The sequence below is a fragment of the Lycium ferocissimum genome, chromosome 4 (assembly GCF_029784015.1).
Source record: "Lycium ferocissimum isolate CSIRO_LF1 chromosome 4, AGI_CSIRO_Lferr_CH_V1, whole genome shotgun sequence".
Lineage (NCBI taxonomy): Eukaryota > Viridiplantae > Streptophyta > Magnoliopsida > Solanales > Solanaceae > Lycium > Lycium ferocissimum.
Window position 1 is genome coordinate 65,833,904 of NC_081345.1, and position 20,946 is coordinate 65,854,849.

The 20,946-nt window shown below is 40.3% G+C and overlaps 2 protein-coding genes across 2 annotated transcripts; one reads left to right on the forward strand and one right to left on the reverse strand.

Annotated features, from left to right (window-relative positions):
- Window positions 1–576: 576 nt before the first annotated feature.
- Window positions 577–1,967, reverse strand: LOC132054278 (uncharacterized). Its single transcript, XM_059446321.1, has 2 exons — window positions 1,725–1,967; window positions 577–1,428 (listed from the first exon to the last, which is right to left on the reverse strand). Exons 1-2 carry the CDS (start codon window positions 1,965–1,967, stop codon window positions 577–579), a joined length of 1,095 nt encoding a protein of 364 aa, XP_059302304.1.
- Window positions 1,968–17,529: 15,562 nt separating this feature from the next.
- LOC132054279 (uncharacterized) lies at window positions 17,530–18,168 on the forward strand. The gene is made up of 2 exons (XM_059446322.1): window positions 17,530–18,068; window positions 18,162–18,168. Exons 1-2 carry the CDS (start codon window positions 17,530–17,532, stop codon window positions 18,166–18,168), a joined length of 546 nt encoding a protein of 181 aa, XP_059302305.1.
- Window positions 18,169–20,946: the final 2,778 nt, after the last annotated feature.

Sequence of the window (20,946 nt, forward strand, 5' to 3'; positions counted from 1 at the left end):
GAAATCCTCATATTATGTACGTACAAACACTATCTATATAAAGAAGTGTTATGAAAGCATACGTCTCGGACACGTCTTTGTATTAAATACCCTATACCGGGGATTATTATCAAAATTTGGCAAAGGCAGCAAGGTCAAGATGAACCGAGCCCAAAATCTTTTAACACCCTCGAGTGGGGACTCTTAAAATTTGATAAAGGCAGGGATTCAGGTATCCGAACCTAATCTATTATAAGTAGACGGTCGGGAAAGGTTCAAACAAATTAAAAACCTCGACCCAAAATTCTCAATGTGATTCGGAGACGTTTGAATTCACAAAGCACAAATAAGCCCCGAGGCCAATACTCAATGAGTTAAAAAAGGCTCAATTCGGATAAAAAGGTAGCTCCGAACCTTGGCTATATCCCATACGATACGAGCGTTTAAGGCAAAAATCGTAGCATACATTTGAATAAAAGAATAAAGAAAACAACAGCCAAAAAATGAAAATATGCATTTCATAAACCAAGGCTTTACACTTAGACTTTTAACACAAGTCAAAACAAAAACAAAATGAAGGCTCGTACAGGCCCTAGTCTACTCGGTATGGTTGGAGCTGGAATTATCAGAAACCATTTGCTCGGAGTCTTCAGAGTCGACATCAAGGGATTTCTTAGCCCTGTCCTCGATTTCTTTGGCTTCGAGTATTCGGGCCTGGATGTCCTCCAACCCTCTTTGAACTTGTTCGAGGGTAGCACGCCGGGATTTCCACCGTTCGTACTCGATCAAAATCGTAGAACGAGCCTCGACAGCCTCCATGTCTTTAAGAGACTTTTCTAGATTAGCCTCGACTTTTTTCAATCTAGCGTCTAACTCGGATCTCACTTCAAGAAGAGCTATTCGAATTTGATTAGCCGATTCAAACTCAGTCTGAAGCAGATCATTGGCCTCAGTAGCCTCCTCGAGCTTGCTCTTGAGCTCATCACTGATCCGAGCTCGAGTCTCGACTTTCTCCTCTGCCACCCTCAGTTTCTCCTTGTCATTGGCACTCTCGGATTCAAGCTGGTGATGCCTTTTTGCCATCTTCGCGGCTTCAGCCTTGACCGAGTCAAGTTCACTCCAAAGTTGGGAAATAGTGGCCTCGAGTTCACCAAGCCTCATAGTAAAATTGGCATTGTCTCGGCCAAGATCGACGTTATCCGCCTCCAGGAGCCAGTTCTTTTCAATCATATCGGCCAACTTGGACTTTAAGCGCAGGTTCTCGGCCTTTGCCATTTTGAGCTCGAATTGAAGGTTGGGAAGAACAGCGGCCTGACTCAACTGATCTTCTTTCTCCTGCAGGAGGAATTGAAACTTCTCCGTCTCTCCGCCCTGGGCATCCAGTTGGGCCTTTAAGTCGTTAACCTCGTGTTGGGCCCGGATAAAGCCCTCATTAACGAGCACAACACTCTGTAGAAGAAGAAGCAAATCAAGTTAGGAAATTGAGTAAACAAGAGTAGAAAATTGCACATCAGTATTATGAAAGACGAGCATAAAGTTTACCCGGTTGCCTGCATGCATGCCCTCATTTATAAGGCACTGCCAAGGAACCCCGGCCATTTTTTCCTTATCCGAATCTGAAATAAGAGGCCTTAGATAACTTCCAACCCGCACGGGGGGGATAAAAAACTACAATTCTCGGGGACGGTGACCACAGCCGACCTCGTCCTTCTCGGTTCTACACTGGGGGCTGGGAAAATACCTACAAGAGTGTTCCTCGCGCCCGTTTCAGTGGATCGGCTAGCCGCCCTCGTGGCCCGAAGAATGGGAAGATGGCCAAACCCGGCAACTTCCCCGGCTACAGGAGGGATATCTGAGAACATGTCATCCAGGTTCTCGGACCTCGATGCAGGAGAAGAAGAGATCGGAACGGCTCCAGCAGCCCCGGTAGATGAGGGTACCTCGGATGTGGTAGCTTGGTCGCTACCGGGCAATAGGATGGTAACCATTATAGCCTCGTTGTCCGGGGCTGATTCAGCCCTTTGATCAGCCTCGATGTCCGAGGACGGGCCAGATCTTCTAGGCTCTCTCACTCATGGTGCCGTCTTCGGGTGAGGCATCACCTGAAATGTCGATAAATTCAATGGACCTTAGAGGAATCGAAAAAAGAACATCGTCTTCCCCACCTATGTTCGGGGTCAGAATGGCAGTTCCTTCCTCAGCTGTAGACGAGGGCTGAATGGTAGTTTCTTCCTCGGGAACAAAGGCGATGAAGGGGCCCGCATCAGCCCTTCGAATAATATTATCGGGCTCGGATTCATCCCTCAGTGTCCGAACTTTGCTCCTCGACCTTTTCTTTTGTTTCTGCCCTTTTTGCCTAGGGTTTCCTTTGCCTCTTTTCGGCTGCGGCAATAAGCCGGGATGATCCTGTCGTATCAAATTCAGATGCCGGTGTGGGTGCTCAGCTGTTGGTTCGGGCCGTGGCTCCACAGAGCCTTTGGGCAAGCCTGAATATCAAAAGAGTTATAGAAAGACAAGGCAAAACGGGAGGGAGCAATAAGTACCGAATCAAGGGGAAGATTACCATGATTTTGGGCAAACCACCGGCCACGGGACAGGTCTCCCCATGTCCATTCAGCGTGAAGGTATTCACGATGATTGCCTCAACCACTCGATAAAGGTTCCTGAAAAGCGTCGGTATCCATACCTCTACGAGATAAAAAAAAAAAAAAATATATATAGATATATATATATATATGGACATATATAAGAGGAAAGACAACTATAGAGGAAAGACAACTGAGAAACTTACGGCTGTTATTCCACTTTTCCGGAAAGGGCATATAATCAGCCGGAATGATGTCTGCGGTCCTTACCCGGACATAACGTTCCAACCATCCTCAATCTCTATCCTCGTCGAGTTTGGAAAGAATCGGGTTCCGACCTCATTTGGCGACCTTTATCACCCCCCCTCGGAAGATCCTTGGGCTATACAATTGGATGAAGTGTGCCAACGTGTATTCCTTGTTGGCATTTAGACAATAGACGGAGGCAAGCCACGATCCTCCATATAATCGGCCCGATTTAGGCTAAGCATACATTGTATGTCCGGCATATCTCGAGAATAACCGAATCAATTGGGGGATCGAGTTTGAGCGTGAACGGGTACGTGTAAACGTACAAGAACCCTTCTTTGTAGTCAGTAATGGACTCATCGGGGCAGGGGGCAAACACTTGCACCGGATGCTTATCCCATCCATAATCGGCCCGGACCTGAGGGAGAAGATCCTTTGTAATTGACGAAGGGTACCGCCTCACGTCGAAACCCCTATCCGCGATTTGTACCGATTTCTCAACGGTAAACTCGTGATTATAATTGGGTTTGGAAGGTATTATGTCCAGGGCGGTTGGTTCCACAAAGGTTTTTCCTTTGGGTTAAGAAGTAGGCTCGGTGCCCGGGGAAGAAACTGAGGGACCGTCCTGGGAAGCAAAATCGGTGTTGGCTGACATTTTAAAGATGAAGGAGTTGGTATGAAGATTTGAAGATGTAGATGAAAGTTTCAAGGCAGGAACAAAATAATGAAAGAGGAAGATTAGAAGGATTGAAGGCTCGGTTTGAACTTTGTTGTAGAAAACGTTGAAGATTCAAAGCAAGAAAGGAAGTTAACGAAAAAGCTTAAGATCAAAGAGGTAAGAAGTACGAAGTAGGAAGTGAGAAGTGAAAATGGAAAGTAAAAAATGAGCAACTTTGGCCCTTATATAGACGGTTCACTGTAGCAGTTACAGAGGACGGCCAATCGAGAGACAACACGTGTCCCAGAATTAATGGGACGTGACTTGAAGCGACGTGGGTTAAGGTGGTTCCCGAGGCTAGCCACTCGGGGTGAGACACATGGCCGAAGTCAGAAGGACGTGACATAACAGTTCCTGCCTAAGTTGAAGATAAGAACGAGCTTGTGGAACCACCGATTTTGGGACTTATCCACTTCCCGTCGCTCCGATAAAGCTACGATCCGAAAAGTGTGGGGACTATCTGTATACGGTAAAAACCGAATCAATGAGTGACCGGTGAGACCGGAGCCGAGGATAAGTCCAAATGAGCACAAGCATGTTCGATCTTTTCGACCGGAGCCGAGGATAAGTCCAAATGAGCACAAGCATGTTCGATCTTTTCTTCACACCAGGGTTTGTACCGGATGTAATGGATCCGAGACAAGAAAAACGTGTCCGTTGGTCCGGATAACCGGTTGTGAGGTTGCCACATGTCAGAAAACCGTTCTGCCATTTGCACTGACGATCGTACGCGTGTCAGACCGTACGGTCATACTTTGTCTTTTTAGGGTTTTTCTATTTCATAAGGCTTTTTGTGTTGCATTCATGGCCCACAAGGCATACCTATAAATAGAGGACATTCCTCCCCTTTTTGAGGTTAGCTTCTTTTTTCCATATCTCAACATTGTAATAGTCAAATATATAAAGCTCTCACCCAAAAGATATTGGCCCGGATCTCCTGGTGTTCTTCATTAGTTTGCTTATCCTTTCAATATTACTTAATATATTTGGCATAAATCAATCACCATCACACGCATATATATATATATCGCAAGCACCTATTCATATAAATATAACTACAAACAAGTCCATTGACACTTCACACTAACCTAATAGATTAAAGTTCATCCACATATCCTATACCTCACTTACAAATTTAATTGTTACTGAAATTCGGGGTAAAAAATATTGCATTCAATTAAGAAGGAAATCAAAAAAAAAAAAAAAAAAAAAAAGTAGGATCAGACTTGGCACTATCTATTTTAAGCCAAGAATCTTTCAAAAGTATAAAGGTTACATCTTCCTTTTCGAAAGTATAAAGGTTACATCTTCCTTTTAAGACATGTTCATTTACTTACAGAAAATTTAGTGATTTGAGTCAAGATGCCATATCCCAGACGTTATTAGACCTTAGAACAAGTTTCACATATTATTACACCATAAAACTGTTCTATTTTAACCGTTCTTCTCAGAGAAAATCCGATGATGGATAAACTAAAAGTTCGCTAATTAAAATAAATGAAATTCTGTTACCAATTCGAGAAATTATAATGTGGTATTGTGGATTTTGTCGTTGATTCTAACTAATACCGACCAAAACTAGTTCATAAAAAGTTCAACTTCTAATACGCCAAAAGCGTAAATGTTTTTTCTTACACCATGCCATTCAAAAGACAAATTGCAAAGTAACCGTTTATAGTAAGTACATGGTCCAAAATAGACGTAAGTAACCTGTTATAATTTAATAATAGTGTAAACATAATTTATGCTATCAATATGTCTAAGTTATAAATTTTAAAATAAATAAATACACAGTCGAAGACCTCCTATCTTCACAATATATCTAGACTACTACATAAAATCATGAAACTTTTGTATGACGTGTTGATCGAATTTTTACCCTTTAAAAAGTAGATTTCACATTAGATAAATTTATCATTTGATGATTTTCCTAATAATTTATAAAATTAATTAAAATTTTGGATATTAAATCTAACCTTATTTGGACTATGTAAGAACGACCTTCCTACTAAAAAAATATATTTTCTATTCATCAGAGTTTTTGTATAGTATTTGAAAATCACACTATATTATTAGAACAATTAACTAAGATAATTTTGAGGAAAATACAAGAGAGCGAGAGAGAAGCGGTTCGCAAGAATTAATAACGCTAATAATTCTTACACCAAGATCCAAAAGTGAAATATTTGATCATTTTTTTTACAATTTGAAAATAGAATTCTTATTGGGTAAAAATATTTTAATAGTTAATTATTTAAAACTTGGATGAACTAATATTAAGAATCTGAATCAACACATTAATTTTTTTCATTTAAAATTAAGAACAAATAATTAAGTCTTTCAATTAGGTAATTAGCACAAGAATCAATTTCAATTTTTTTTCCAAATGCATCATAGAAATAAATAATTTCTTTTCGGGTTGAAAATTTTCCTTAGGGTACAGAAACTGAAATTTTTAAAAAGAGCAAAATCAGTTATAGTATACAGGAGTATTAAGAGTCAAATTGATCAAAATCCAAATTTGAAACAATAAGGATGCAATAGTAGAAGACATAATATACTTTTACTAAGTTGCCGTTACCATCAAGGATGTGGTGCAGCAGATGAGGGTACTCCTTTCTTAACCAGAGTCTCGGGTTCGAGTTTGAATATGAAAAAACCCTTGATAGAGAACGCACCTCCCGAATGGCCACTACACGGCGCAAATCCAGATTAATCGGACTCCAATGCGGGAACACTGGATGGGAAATAAAAAACAGTTATCGTTAATTATTTTTCTTTCTTTTTGCCTTCAATCGAACAAATAACAACTCTCTCCATTTATTTTATGTATCAAGTTGTTTATTGTAAAAATATGAATGTGTCATTAGTTATTGTTAGACTTTATATTGTCACTTGTTAATCTTTTACCTTTCCAAATATCTAAAAGATGAAGAGTTTCAAATTTTCACTTTGTGCTATTTGACAAATTTTTAAAGAATTGTGATTAAAATATTCTGATGTTGATAATTTGTTTTAACATTAAAAAAAAATAACAATTTTATAAGATATTCCCGCAAAATTATCAAAAATTAGAATGAAGCATCTGAAGGATGGTGGGACTTCTTAATTTATTTAGCTACTAAATGGGATGAATAGTCACAAATATTAGAAACTTATATTTTTTATTTAATTCTTTTTATAACCTAAACATATTATTTAATAGCAATAGTTATGTGTTTTTTTCAAAAAAACATGTATTTATTGATATGGTGGTATATCCGGATGTCCAGTTATACCAAAAAGGAGCTCATTTTATTCTTTTATAAATGTACTTTTATTCATGTATTGCTGGAAATATCTTTATTACATCATCACCAAATTATTATTATTCCAAGTCCGGAACCAAAATACCCCCAAAAAAAAAGATTTGGTACAAAAGTACCTTTAGCGCAGTATTTTACTGCGCTAAAGGATATTTCTCTCTCTCCTTTAACGTAGTAAAATAATGCGCTTCCCCATAAAAATCCATCTAAGCCGCCACTGGCTGGCAAAAAAAAATTTAAAAAAGCCATTGGAGGCAATTTCAAGGTGTTCCCCACTTCCTAATACGTCGTTTTCTATTAATTTTCATCGGAAAATTTTAGATTCTCTGTATGTTCAAGTCAAGGAGCAAGATTCTAAGCTCGAATTTTGGAGAAAAGCAGCGTACAACTCGATTAAAATAACCCTACAAAAATCTTCGATCAAGGTTTTCTACTAGGACTTTTGTTATTATTTTGTTATATGCATTTAGAGCTGTCAATATGAGCTTGGCCCGCGAGGCCGGCCCAACCCAACCCTTTATTTAAGTAGGGTTGGGGCTTTGGCCCATAAGCCGGCCAAAAGCCCGTCCTTTTTGTCCGCCGGCTCATGATGAAGCCGCCTAGCGCCTGAGGCCGTAAAACAATAATAAATAAATAAATATTTAAAAAATATATAAGTAAATTAATCAAAAAGATAAAAAGTAATGAGAAAAAAGAATGTACTTAATACTAAGTAGTAATTAGAAACTGGAGTAATACTTTTTAGTCTTAGAATTTATATTATGTTTAATTTCTTTTGAACGTGATCTGAATTAGTGATTAAAAATAATAATTTATATTTATTCTCTTGATATGAATTTGCGCAAGAATGGGTGGTAGAAGATTATATTTCATATTGCAAAAGTTTCATGTTCAAATTGTACCAGAAATCACTTAGAAAATGTTATTTCGGAAGACGAAAAAACTTAAACTACGTGCCTGCTCCCAGCTCCGCGGCCCGCTTAGGCCGGGTTGGGTTATTTTGTAGGTTCTTCAATTAAAAGGGCCAAATTCTAGCCCATTTAATTTTTTGCCCTTTAAGGTCAAGGTTGGGTGGCCACCCATTTTTGATAAAACTCTATATACATTATATTGTAAGCATGTTTAACATTTAATCGTCGTTAATTTCCAAATTTTTTTTTTTTTGTTCTTGATCGTGCTGGGCAGTAGCTTTTGCTATTGTTCCCTTTTTTTTTGGCTAATTTATTATTTGTTATATGTTTATGAATTGTTAATTTGCTAACTGTTAATGAATTGTTAATTTGTTAAATGTTTATGAATTGCTAATTTGTTATATGTTTATGAATTGTTAATTTGTTAATTGTTTATGAATTGTTAATTTTTTAATTTTTTATGAATTGTTAATTTGTTAATTGTTTATGAATTGTTTAATATAGTAATGTACTATTATTTGTAAAATATGCAATTATTAATTAATTAGTTGTTAGTTATTGATTATGAATTTTGATATTTTGTTAATTGTTAATGAATTATTATTTTGTTAATTGATTATGAATTGTTAAATCTATATTATTTTAAAAGCATGAATATATATGTTAAATAAAAAAAGATTATCTAAAAGAGAATAGTTAAAGTTCTTCTTTTAATATTTATGTTCACGGAAATAAAAATTATTATGAATTTCATAAATAGATACGTTAACGATAAAATGCAAAGTTTCTAGAAAAATATGTGGTCGACGAATATACTCTTTTAGTCTAATTTTATCATATTTATGTTGGCTATTTGGTCAACTAAAAATATATCATATATTCAAAATAGAGTTCTAAATAAATACTACTGCTGAATTTTGATTCCCAAACTAATTAACTTAAAAGTCTTTACCATCACATAATTCAAAACCCCGTGTCCTTACTATCCACTATTAAATTTACTGCACATTTAATATGACGAAAGTTATTCTGAAAAATAATTATTTTCTTCCAATATTTGGTTAGAGAGTGAAAATATTTTTTGGAAAAGACTACCTACTAAAGATTGATAACAAAATTACCAAATCAAATATTCAAAATGGTGCAAGGCAGTAAATATTTGATTTTTATACATTCAAAATAAATATTGTATTCAAGATAATAATTAGATATTATTTTTTCAAGTTGCTTATTAATAGAATATAAATAATATTATAAAAATCGACAAGAAATATTCATGCAACGCACGTACATAGAGACTAGTTACAAAAAATATAGTAATCTCATACTATGTTATTATGGCATTGTTACTTTATTTATTTGTGAAATTGTTTATCCCATGTTAATTATTCACAAGATATAATACAACATAATTCACATATTCCCTACAAATGATTAATTAGTTAATATAATTTCTCTTTAATTTCAAGAATAATGACTAATTTAGTTTCTACAGACCCGACTCTTTCATGGATCCGAATGTTCCCCCGGGGCCCGATGATCACCCGGGGCCCGATGATAGATCAGTATTGTCTTTGCAAGACAATCATAGGTCAGAGTTATTATGGGCTGGTACTATAGGGATATCGACTAGGCTCCGACCCCGTAGGCTGCAGAAAGCGTAGGCTATTTTACGCGAACACCCTCCATACCCCCGCGTCTTAGAGATATTGTTTCGGGGCTGTATCTATCGTTTCGTGTCCGTTGGTCGGGTACAGCATGATTGGGCGCTCATTACGGCCATGGTTGAGCGGTGGAGGCCGGAGACACATACCTTCCATCTTCGCACCGGTGAGGCCACGATTACACTTCAGGATGTGGAGGTCCTGTTTGGATTGCGGGCAGGGCTATTTAAAACCGAACCGAACCGCAACCGATTACCCAACCGCAAAATAACTTTATTGGTTTATTGGTATTGGGTAATTAGATTAACGGATGGGGAATGGTTTGGAATTTTATATTTAACGGCTTAACGGTGTGGGGACGATTTCCTCATTTTCCCTATCGGTTTAACCGTTAACCCGTTAAGAATAATTAAATTATAAATATATCCCTATGTACATAAAGTACTAAAGATTAGCAATACTAATACTAATCTTTGAGCCTAAAACTCATTTTTCTTCCCGCAACATGGTAGCAGTTTCTTATTTTCCCTATCGCTTCTGCCTGGTGTTTGTTTCTTATTATCTCATGTTACCAACTAGAATCATTCAAAACATTTTTACTTTCCTTGGATGTTTCTTCCCTTTTCTATGGTGAAGATGAGAACGAGATAGAATTACTAGTGGTTGTTTGAAAGAAATAAGTTTTCTTATGGACATTGACACACCTTAGTATGAAAATCCCATACTTAATCTGCACAGTTTATTTAATAACGATTCTTTAGTTAAAATTTAATTCGTATTTCCAATAATTTAAAATCATGTGTCCCAAGAATACCCACCATGAGTAATACATCCATTTAAATCATGCGATGTGAAGTAAATAGGGTCAAATGAGAGTTTGCAACCTATACACTATCAATATTGACCCTTTTGTGTTTTGATAATTCTGTATTGATGCAATAGTCCGAGCAATAGAAGGAAAAAAAAAATACTTTATTGATTAACCGATAAACTGACCGTTAACCGATCGTTAACCGCTAAATCCACACCGAACCAACCGATATCTTATTGGTTGGTTAGCAGATTAAAATATTAAAAAATCGATATCCGATAAGCCGAACCGTTAAGCACAATTATTCAACCGAACCGCCCGATAAGCACCCCTAATTGCGGGTAGATGGAAAGCCATTATACACTCGGTACGAGCCTCCTCCTGGTAGTACATTGACTAAGCTCACCCACTTCGTGCCTGATGATGTGGCCGCCAAATCTCGGGACAGAGTCGGCTGAAGATTAGTGCACTCTGCGCTTATTTAGAGGCAAAGGCTCCTGTTGAGGACGGCACCCAGCAGGATGTTATTGATCGTCATGCCCGTGTTTACCTGCTTATTATATTCGGAGGCATCTTGTTCCCGAACTCATTGGGTGCCTTTGTCGGTTTACGATATTTAGTCTTCTTGGAGCATCTAGACCGCTTGGGAGACTACAGCTGGGGCGGTGCTGTTTTGGCGTACCATTACAGATGCCTATACCGAGCGTCTATTGGTGTTGTCAGCGATGTGTATGGATTTTTTGCTCTTCTCTAGGTAATATTTTAAGTGTGTGTTCCTTTAATGTAAACAAACCTCTTGAAACGACGACTAAAAAAATCATATTTTCTAATATCGCATACAGTTATGGGCGTGGGAGAGGATGCTGCATTTTCAGCCCGTACCTAGGCATCACCTCGATATTGACATGCCCTATGCGAGAAGGTGGACGGCGGGTTTCGACCGGGATGTGGATATGCACCACTGATGTGCCGGGAATTTTGTCACATCTAATGCTCTTTAACTCTAAGTTTCACTTGTTTTCGAGCAAGTTTGTGTTAGTTTGATGTGTTTTGTGTGCTGTGCAGGTATTTTGAAGTTAGAATGCTCGGAAAGCGAAAAAATGAGAAAAATAGGCAATCTGTTCTGATAAGCATAAGGACGGACCGTCAACATGCTCGACGGTCCGTCAAGTTGCCTCGTCGATAAGTTCCTGCGAAGTGACAATTCATCAGATCGTCAACTTGCACCGTCGACACGATCGGCGGTCCGTCGAAGTGCTTCGACGATGGAGTTCCTGCAGAGTGATAAAAGTATACTCAGATCATCGATATGGTCATCGAGCATGTCGACGACCGTCGAAGTGTAAAGACGAACCGTCAAAGTGCAAAGACGAACCGTCGAAGTCGGGGGGGTTCGAGTTGGAACAGGACTGGATTGATTATTCCGAGTTTGACTTGTATAAATACCTGTTTAGGTTTTATTTTTCAGACACCTGGATTTTTAGACTTGTAGTAATTACTTTTGAGTTGTTATTGCTTTTGAAGATTTCCAGACAATTACATTCATTACTTTCAAGTTTTATTCGTAAGTTCAAAACAATAATTCAATTATGCAATCTTCAATCTTTTATTGTTTTCTTATTATCATGAGTAGCTAAACACCTTTACTAAGGTTGTGAACCCAAGGATGGGTATGTTGTGATTGGGGATCGTGAAAGATATACGCATAATGGATTGTTAGGGTTTATTTGTTCTTCGTATTCATCATATAGTTAGTGGTTGCAAACATTAGCTAACGCCATAAACTTTAGTTTATTTGGGAAAATAGCTAGCGTTAGGTAAGAACAAATAACAAGAACTCAGGGCTTTAAACCTTGTTTAGTAAATTCACTTAGGGATAAGAGGAATTTACTAGGCATAATTAACCGTTCTTCATGCATACTTTCTTATCTTTGGAAAAAGCATAGAAAGAAATAATCTTTTCTTATTGGAAAATAGTTTAGATTCACATATAGGTTAAGTGCATCCATACAAATAGTCCATTAGAAGTATATCAAGATCGATACCCATGATCATACACTTTATCTGACGGGGACACAATCTTGGTTCTTTTTACCCATATATTTACAACTTTAAATTTCCAGTCACTTTAAATTAGTCCACAAACCAAAACAACTATAAAACCCTTTTCCTGAATGCACCGAATCGCAAGATTAGTATAATACTTGTTTAGTAAATTTTTCACACCATAATCTCTGCGGGATTCGACCCCAACCTCGTTGGGTTACTATATTTGACAACGTCCGCATTATACCATTAATAGGTATAATTTGAGCGTATCAAATTTTGGCGCCGTTGCCGGGGAATACGATTTTGAAATTACTAAATAGTGTTTACTCTTCTTAAAGTCTTTGTCATATTCCAACACACCTTGTTTGCTACCTTGTAAAACTGTGTGATCATGGCCAACAACGAGCTTCCAATCGAGAATGTTTTCTTGATGAACGAACGGCATGAAGACTTTGCATCTGCAATCATTCATCCGAGGTTGACTGCTACTACTATCAAGTTTGATAATTCCCTCTATCATATGCTCAAACAAGAGGGATACTTTCGGAATGCAGTCGATGATGACCCTCACCAACACATAACGAACTTTCTGGATGTGTGCTCTCAGCATATCCAGTGGGGTGTGACTCGAAGCGGCTCGTCGAAACTCTTCAAATATTCGTTAGCGGAGAAGCAAGAAAATGGTTCACAAAGCCGCCCCGAAACTCTATTGCTACATGGGAAGAGATGGTCGAGTGTTTCTCAGAAGTGGTATCCTCCAGTAAAAAGAAAGAAATTCGTGATCGTATTTACCCGGTTCAAACAACGTAATGGGGAACAACTTTTTGAAGCTTGGAAGAGGTACAAAGAATATTTGGATAGGAGTCCAAACCATGGCTTTCCAGATCAGATTTTGAAGGAGACGTTCTATAGAGCGTTGGATCCTATGACCCAAGCGATAGCCAATAATGCTGCCAGCGGTTGTTTCATGAATAAGTCCTATGCTACTATAACTGATATAATTAATCGATTGACTACACATAGCCAAGCATGGCATTCAAGTAATTCTGATGGGCTATCACTTGGAACACCGTTGATTCAAAATGTTGTGAAAGATAGCCAGGAAACGCAGCAGACGTTGACACAATTAGCCACTAGTCTCTCTCTACTGACAAAGGGGCTTGATGAGAGAGAAGTGAAGAAGGTGAATGTTTGTGAATATATCTCAGGCATGCCGCCTGGAATGTACCAAGTCCCAGAGGGTCCGTATCAAGAAGGCCCCCCTCCACAAGTTGAGAATGTTCAGTATGCAGATTACATAGTGAAGGGGGATATTCCTAGGCCAATTCAGAGATACTGGCGACCCCAACAAGGGCAGGGGTCATACAATCAAGGGAAATATAATAGCAACCAAGGAAACTAAAACAACAACTATAGTGGACCGAACCAAGGGAGATACAACAACAATAACGAAAATTTTAGGAACAAAAGTTCCAACCCTTATATTCCACCAAAAGGGCAATCTAATGATCAAGGTAGTTCGAGGTTGGAGTCAATGCTTGAAAAAGTGTTGGCAAGTCAGACAAACACCAAAAAGACATTATCGGGCTATCGAGACGGTGGTCTCTCATTCGACGCCTATTCGGTAATCTTGAACAACAGATGCGTGATCTTTCTAGAGAACAACATCCTGCTAGAAAAGGAGGGCTTCCTAGTGATACTATTCCAAACCCGAAGAATGGTGGGGGAGTGGAACGCACTTTTGCTATTAGCACGGGGAGTGGTAAAATACTTCAAGGTGCTGACAAGAAGGTGGTTGATCTAAACCCGATTATTGAGGAAGAAGAGGTGCATTCTGATATGCCTATAATTGATGAGGAAGTCCGTGGTGAAGAAAAAGGTGTTGATATTCCAGAAGTTGCTGCTGATACAGGGAAACACATGATAAAAGGGGCTCTTCGCCCTTTGACTCAGATGTACAAAGCAAAGCCTCCCTTTCCTCAGAGGTTGGCAAAGAAGAATGATGATGCTAAGTGTCAGAAGTTCTATGATCAGTGAAGCAGTTAACAGTGAATTTTCCATTCTTAGATGCTGTCAAAGAGATGCCTGGATTTGCTAAGTTTGTGAAAGACCTGCTTACAAAGAAAAGGTCTGTTCAACATGAGACAGTGAATTTAACTCATCGTGTGAGCTCAATTATTGCTTCCACCACAGTTCAGAAGAAAGGAGACCCAGGGCCGTTCACTATTCCGTGCAATATTGGGCTTCATGCATTCGCCTGTGCTCTGTGTGATAATGGGGCGAGTATTAACTTGATGCCCCTTGCTATTTTCAAACAATCTGGGTTGGGGACTCCTAGACTGACTTCTATGCGATTACAGATGGCAGACAGATATATCAAGAAACCAATTGGGGTTATAGATGACGTGTTGGTGCAAGTGGGTAAGTTCATGTTGCCTGCTGATTTCGTGATTCTAGATTGTGCGGTGGATAGAGATATTCCCATTTTCTTGGGAAGACCGTTCCTTGCTATGGGAAGAGCGCTTATGGACTCTGAAAAGAATGAAATAAAGTTTTGAGTGAATGATGAAGAAGTGACTTTCCAAGAAAGCAAGGGGATGAAGTTCCCAAGCGCTTATGAGAGTATCTCGGTTATTGATTCGTTTGATGGGGTTGATGACGCTGTCGAACATAAAATGGAAGAAGAAAGTCTGGGAGAAGCTCTTGCTGCAGTTCTGATAAATTTTGATACTTGTGATATGGAGGGCTATGTGGAAACTATAAACGTGCTTGAGGGTCTAGGTTCCTACACTTACCACCCAAGAAAGCTTGACCTTAACCTTGAAAATAGAACTACTCCAATAGCTAAGTCTTCTATTGTTGAGCCACCAAAGCTTGAGCTTAAGCAGCTCCCAGCACACTTGAGGTATGAGTTCCTTGGTCCGAACAAGATATTGCCAGTAATTATTTTAGCATCATTGACTGAGGAACAAATTGAGCGTTTAGTGGAGATTTTGCGTGAGTACAGACGTGCTATTGGTTGGACCATAGTAGACATTCGAGGTATTCCTTCTGGTATTTGTGAGCATAAAATTCAGCTAGAGGAGGACAGCAAACCGAGTGTTGAGCATCAGTGGAGATTGAACTAGAACATGCAAGAGGTCGTGAAAAAGGAGATCATAAAGTGGTTAAACGCTGGGGTAGTTTATCCAATTACAGACAGCAAGTGGGTAAGTCCTGTTCAATGTGTACCAAAGAAAGGAGGCATCACTGTGGTGCCTAATGCAAAGAATGAGCCGATTCCCATTCGTACAGTTACGGGATGGCGTGTTTGCATGGACTATAGGAAGTTAAATACTGCCACTTGTAAAGACCATTTTCCCATGCCTTTCATTGATCAGATCTTTGGATAGGCTGGCTGGGAGGTCTTACTATTGCTTCTTAGATGGATACTCGGGCTATAATCAGATCAACATCGCCCTAGAAGACCAAGAGAAGATGACGTTTACTTGTCCCTATGGGACGTTTGCGTTCAGCCGAATGCCCTTTGGGTTGTGTAATGCACCAGCCACTTTTCAGAGGTGCATGATGTCGATCTTTTCTGACATGGTAGAGGACTTCTTGGAGGTATTTATGGATGATTTCTCTATTGTTGGTGATTCATTTGATGATTGTCTTGACCATCTGGGTCAAGTGTTGAAAAGATGTGAGGAGACAAATCTCGTGCTAAATTGGGAGAAGTGCCACTTTATGGTAAAGGAAGGGGTCGTCTTTGGCCACAAAATCTCTAAAAAAGGAATTGAGGTTGATCAAGCGAAGATAGATGTGATTGCGAAACTTCCTCCACCCATCTCAGTCAAAGGTGTCCGAAATTTCTTAGGACATGCTAGATTCTATAGGCGCTTTATCAAGGATTTCTACAAGATTGCTAACCCGATGTGCAAGCTTCTTGAAAAAGAGGCTAAGTTTGTATTTGATGACAAGTGCCAAAAGGCGTTTGATGAATTAAAGGAGCGCCTCACTACTGCTCCTGTGATTGTTACTCCGGATTGGTCCTTACCTTTTGAGCTGATGTGTGATGCTAGTGGTTTTGCGATAGGTGCTGTGCTTGGCCAGAGGCACAACAAAATTATGCACCCGATCTATTATGCTAGTAGGACACTTAATGCGGCGCAGATGAACTACACGGTGACCGAGCAAGAACTGCTTGCAATAGTATATGCTTTTGAGAAGTTTCGGTCATATTTGTTGGGGTCCAAGGTTGTGGTGTACACTGACCATGCTGCGTTGAGGTATTTGATGGCAAAGAAGGAAGCTAAGCCGCGACTGATTCGTTGGGACCTTTTGTAACAAGAAATTGATTTTGAAGGAAAAGATCGAAAGGGATCCGAAAATCAGGTCGCAGATCATCTCTCTAGGCTTGAAGAAACTGGGGTGCCAGCAGAAGAACTTGACATTGAAGATGCGTTTCCAGCAAGTTTTGGCGGTGTCTATATAGGTGGCACCTTGGTTTGCCGATTTTGCTAACTACTTGGTAACTGGTAGCATTCCCGACGAGATAAAATCGTATCAGAAAAAGAAGTTTTTGCGGGATGTTCGTCAGTACTATTGGGATGAACCATACTTATTCAGAACTTACGCTGATAACATTATTCGACGTTGTGTGAAGAGTGAGGTATTGGAGATTCTGAAGGCTTGCCACGACTCTCCAATTGGGGGACATCATAGTGGTACGAGGATCGCAAGGTCCTCAAATGTGGTTATTATTGGCCTACTCTCTTTCATGATGCTAATCTGATGGTGCGTTCTTGTGATCAGTGCCAAAGGCAGGGGAATATTGGTAGGAGGCTAGAGATGCCTATGAACTTTGTAATGGAAGTTAAAGTGTTCGATGTTTGGGGAATTGATTTTATGGGTCCTTTTGTAAGCTCTTGTGGCATGAAATACATCTTGGTGTACATTGATTATGTCTCCAAATGGGTAGAAGCGGTGGCTTTACCTAATAATGAAGCCAAGAGTGTCATGGGATTCTTGAAAAAGAACATACTTACCCGTTTTGGTACCCCAAGGGCAATAATCAGTGATGGTGGTTCTCATTTTTGCAATAAAGCCTTTGCGGGATTGATGGAGAAGTATGGAGTCAAGCATAGGGTGGCAACCCCGTATCATCCTCAGACAAGCGGGCAAGTTGAAGTCTCTAATCGGGAGATAAAGAGTATTTTAGCAAAGACGGTGAATGCAAACAGAACTGATTGGGCCCGCAAGCTCGATGATGCTCTATGGGCTTACCGGACTGCCTTCAAGACTCCGATTGGGACTTCACCCTTCAAGCTAGTTTTCGGAAGGCGTGTCACCTGCCAGTTGAACTTGAACATAAGGCCATGTGGGCCTTGAAGAAATTGAACATGAATTGGGAAGAAGCGACCAAACTCAGGTTGTTTCAGCTTAATGAGATGGATGAGTTCCGCTATCAGGCATATGAAAGTGCAGCGCTATACAAAGAGAGGATGAAGCAATATCATGACAAGAAAATCCTGAAGCGGGAATTCTACAAGGGTGACCCCGTCTTGCTGTTTAATTCTAGATTGAAGCTGCTTTCGGGCAAATTGAAATCACGGTGGTCAAGTCCTTTTGAAGTGGTAAGTGTATCACCCCATGGAGCTATTGAATTGAAGTCCGAAGACGGAACTCGGACATTTAAGGTGAACAGGCAAAGGGTGAAGCACTACCATGATATGATTGTGGGAGATAGAATTGTGGACCGATATCGGTTGAAGCACCTTGGGACGAATGCTGACGCGGCGAATCCCAACCAAGAGTAAACTGATAACACCATCGTCTTTGCGGCATTAAATCAAACGCTTCTTGGGGGGCAACTCAAGTTTAAAATTCTGTAATTTTGTTTTTGTAGGTTTTAGTTTTTTTTTTTTTTTTTTTTTTTTTTTTTTTTTACGAGGGTATCGAGTGCGCGAGACCGAAACTCGAAAAACCAGCAAAGTTACACCAGAGCACAAAGACGGGCCGACGACATGTCGATAGACCGTCAATGTACAATGGCAGTATGTAGAGCTGAACTTCTGAGGATTAGCAACTGCTCATCTGCCGGTAAGTAAATCGACGAGCATGTCGACGGACCGTCGACACGTTCGATGACGACGTCAAAGTGCTCGTCAACAGGTCATCCCTTTTCTTTAATTTTCTTGTCGTCTTTACGCTTTGACGAGTCGTCGACATGTCGACGACTCGTCCAAAAACCTCTAAAAAAATATAAAAGGCCAACAGTCGTGTTTTTAAAACAAAATAACGGGTAGAGCATTCATATCAAATACGAACAGTTGCTATACCCCAACCGATTCAAATCCATAACTCCCTCCATATTCCCTCCATAACTCCCATAAATTCCTCCATAAAATCAGCACCCATTACACTGAACAACCCTAAAACAACAATACCCACTGATTGTTCGAAGTTACTGCCCTAGTGCTCTGTCCTTCTCTGAGTTTTTTTTTTAATTTTTAGTCAAGTTTTCTTCAAGGTCTCTTTCTATATCAGGTATGTGCATGAATTTCGGCCTTTGCTTGGTTTTAATGTTGGTATTTGTTCGAAAATTGCTAAAAGAGATGCCTAGGGTTCCTAAATTAATTGAAGAATTGGATTTTGGGACCTAGGCTGTATTTGATGGTATTGAAATAAGTTGGGTGTGCTTTTAACTAGGATACATGGGTGATATATGTGATGTGAGTACTAAGGGTAGAGATTATGACTTAGGGTTTGTATTTGTTGAATGAAATCTATACTTGAATTGGCAAAATTGTGAAATTGTTGCTAGGGGAAAGGAATTTGGTATGATTGTTGTTAGATGGACTCGTGGGGATGAGAATATCGTGCCCCCATGAGTCGGCGGGCATTTTGATCAACTTGTTGGTTCATTATGCCCGCCAATGGTCCAAAAAAGAGAAATTCTATCGAAACATGGTACTTAAGGAGTGAAGTCTGAGTAACTCCAACGGTTGGAGGGTATTTCGATTAAAAATCTCGGTTTGAAATCGTTATACCCACCAAACGAAACCCGGATAATTTCCTAAAGTAAAAAAAAAAAAAAAAAATTGAAAATGAGGGTGAAGTCTGAGTAACCCAAAGCCCCAAAACCCCAAATGTGCAAAATAGCAGAAAATTGGTTCTCCGATTGATTGAAATGGAAAACGCAAAGTCGAAACAAGTGTTGATGTCTGTCAGATGTTGATTACTGATGCAGGGCCGTAAACATGTCGACGGCACCGTCGACAGGTCAACGGACCGTCTTTTGACAAAGATGGTCCCGTCGAGCTGATCGATGGACCGTCGACAGGTTCGACGGTCCGTCAAAGTGCATCGACGGTCTGCAGACAGAGCACATCAGAGAACTGAAGCTGAACAATTTTTTTTTAAAATTGACTGTGTTTGACTTCACCTGTACGGATTGACTAGATTGTGATTTTTTATGACTACAGGTATGGTGCCACCCAAGTTGACAACCACCCGAGGGGGTGGCTCGAGGCAAACTCAAAGATCAACGGGTCGGAGGAGGCCCAGTGGCCAACCTACACTTAGAGACGAGTGGTCGGATGACGAACTTAAGGTTATGCCCGTGAAGAAGAATAGGGCTCCCTCCTCCCGTGGAACGTGAAAGTCACAAGATCGGCTCCTACACCTCCCGGTTCTCTAGTCGACGAGGAGGAATCATCTACCCAGGTCGGTGATGGATCCGAGGAAGAGGGATCGAGGCCGCATTCGGTGATGCCTCACCCGCTCCCGAGCACGATCACCGAGGATGCGCTCGGTCCTCTCAAGCACATTCTAGATCCCGGACCGTCGAGCTCGGCCACTGGTGATGATGGGCCGAGCACGATACCGATGCGTCTTTGAGGCGGCTAGGGCTCGGGAACTAAGAAGCAAGAGGCTTGAGGATCGTTTCACTGTTGAGGGTGCCAGGCAGCTGTATGAGTATGGCATTGAATTGAAAGGAGACGACACTCAACATGAGAAACGAACCATAAATGAAGAGCGGCGGATCAGTTTTGAGGGGCTCGAGATCTTACCCAGAGCCAGGGAGCTTATTCGTCACTATCAGTTAGAGTTCATATAGGAGCCGCCTGGGGACTATTGCCCTGTTTTGGTTCGTGAGATATATGCCGCATATGGGGCATTGATCTCGAAAGTCAGAAAGAGGCGCCAGAAGTTGAAGGAGATACCGCCACGGAGCGAGGTTGAGATCAGAGGGGTGAGTGTTGATATATCTGCCCAGGCCATCAACAGAGTATATTTCGATAATAACTACACCGCTCCGAGGCAGACAATTGAGCTTAAAGATAAGTTGCGGGGGTGCAAGGAACAGTCCGTCAGGGACTGGGTATCTACAATGTTGGGTCGCCCGACCAAGAGAGCCGAGTGTACTAGTTTGAAGAATCGGATAAAGAAGAAATGGTTGACTCTAGAGGGAAAGTTTTGGTGGAGCGTGGTGCAGTTGCGGCTTCTCCCCACTCAGGCCGATAATGCTCTTACGGTTGATAGGCAGGTTGTTGTAGCCGCATTGATATCCAGATACCCAATTGATTTTGGGGCATTGGCTAGTACGGAGATACAGTTGAGGGCTTCCCAGCCCAAACCTTCCCTGATACTTCCATGCCTGATTACAGAGCTTGTTCGGAGGTCACAGG

Excerpts from the sequence above, each read along its gene's own strand:
- LOC132054279 (XM_059446322.1), top strand. The coding sequence starts at position 17,530 with ATGGGCTTACCGGACTGCCTTCAAGACTCCGATTGGGACTTCACCCTT.
- LOC132054278 (XM_059446321.1), bottom strand. The coding sequence starts at position 1,967 with ATGGTTACCATCCTATTGCCCGGTAGCGACCAAGCTACCACATCCGAG. Across the intron at positions 1,429-1,724 it reads CGGGCGCGAGGAACACTCTT|AGTGTTGTGCTCGTTAATGA; the intron begins GTAGGTATTTTC and ends CTTCTTCTACAG.